Below are 1625 nucleotides of genomic sequence, written 5' to 3'. Positions count from 1 at the left end.
TGCCGATCTCATCAAAAGATTGAAGGCGCCATGTTGCAGAAGGGGCACTGAACATCCACAAGGCCCTCCCACTGTCCTTTTTCACAGCCCTGTGGACAGTTCTAGGGGCTCAGGCAGCATTCCTTAAGGTAAGGTAAGCGGCCTGGGCGGACAGGTGAGAGCTGGTGCTCTGTGGTCTCATTTTCCTGTNTTTTGTCAGATATGGGCCTACAGCTAGGAGTCCCTCGGAGTCCCTCTAGTGCCTCTAAAAATAGACCTGAGAAAGCAGCAGAGGAAAGGCTCCAGCCCTCTTTGGGACCCAGCTAGGGTAGGGACACCAGCTAACTAACAGGGAGACTCAGAAGTGTCAGCCGCACCTCCAGTTCCACCCTGGTGTAGCTTAGAGTGCATCACATCTCACATTACCCTATATTAATGCCAAACAGCCAACCAGACCAGGCCTATCCCATGCATGGACTATGNGATGCAAGGAACTAAGCCCCTGCTGTGCCCCCTTCATTCCCTGTCTACAGGATGAGGAGAAGCCAAAGAAACTGTTTCCTGTAGCTGCCAGGCTTTGGGCGGGGCAGTTGTGATGCCTTAATTTCCTATACAAACACTTGGGTAAAGGCTGACCCTGGCCTCAAAGGGGGAGGGGGCTGACTAAGCCCTTCAGGAGCAGCCCCCTCCCCTCTGGGCCCCAAACGCCGCCAAGATGTTGACACGGACGGCTCCAGCCGTCTTATTTATTATCTGATAAAGCAAGCTCGGCACCGCTGGTGGACAGCGTCTGGCCGCTCTGAGCTGACCAGCATGGGGGAGGAGGAAGGCGGTACTGACAGAGGCGGGCCCCAGCCTCACCCTAGGACAGGCCTCCACCCTGGACTCTGGGACAAGCCATGTCTTCTCCTCCCCCACCATTGGCCATCTGGAAAGGATCTCCCTGCCTGTCATACACACCTGAACCTGTGCCCACTTCTGCAAAACTCTGCTGCCTTGGGTTCCCAAATCTTCTAGCTGAGCCCTCCCACCCAGCACCCAATTACCGTTGCTGTCTATCCTCCACACCCTGTATTTGGCCTGGAGCTCAGATTTTCCATGATGTAGGTTCAATCCTGCGTCTTTGCCTCCAAACACTACTCCTTCAAGATTCAACTCTGCAGTTATGACTAGGCCCCAGAAACCCTGGACCCCCATTCCAGGGCCACACTGTTGACTAGGCCCCAGGAACAACCCCCCTCCATTCCAGGGCTCCCCTCCACAAGCAGCTGCATTTACTCTCAGGTACAGGAGACACTTGCCAGCATCCCCGCCTGACTCTAATGCCCTTCCTGACTCTTGTGTGTCTAACCAGTAACATGGGCACTAAGTGGCCACCTCCTCCTCCAGTACTTTTGGGAAGAATGAAAAAAGCAGGATCAATAGAGTCCTGTCACCATCCTTGGAGGTCAAGTGCTCCAGCCAGANCCAGAGGCCTCTTGTAGACAAATTATCAAAATCATGGATANACGTCTGTGTGTATTTTGGGGCNTGGGCATTGCAATGTGAGGTGAAAGTTCTCCTTTTGCTGTGGACAAGATCCCATGAGGCTACCTCTCACTAGGAAATGCTGCTTTGGGTCTCATCCATCACTTGTCATCCCAGGG

General features: G+C 53.8%; 1 protein-coding gene across 1 annotated transcript in view; it reads left to right on the top strand.

Annotated features, from left to right (window-relative positions):
- Positions 1-792: 792 nt before the first annotated feature.
- Rbbp8nl (RBBP8 N-terminal like) overlaps positions 793-1625 on the top strand; it is a 46313-nt gene continuing 45480 nt past the window's right edge. The window contains exon 1 of the mRNA XM_021179953.1: positions 793-811. Within this exon, the coding sequence (XP_021035612.1) occupies positions 793-811 (19 nt within the window). The remainder of the gene's footprint in view (positions 812-1625) is intronic.

This window comes from Mus caroli, chromosome 2 (genome assembly GCF_900094665.2).
Source record: "Mus caroli chromosome 2, CAROLI_EIJ_v1.1, whole genome shotgun sequence".
Taxonomy (NCBI): domain Eukaryota; kingdom Metazoa; phylum Chordata; class Mammalia; order Rodentia; family Muridae; genus Mus; species Mus caroli.
The sequence above is the reverse complement of the archived record's forward strand: the minus strand, read 5'-3'. Positions and strand labels throughout refer to the sequence as shown.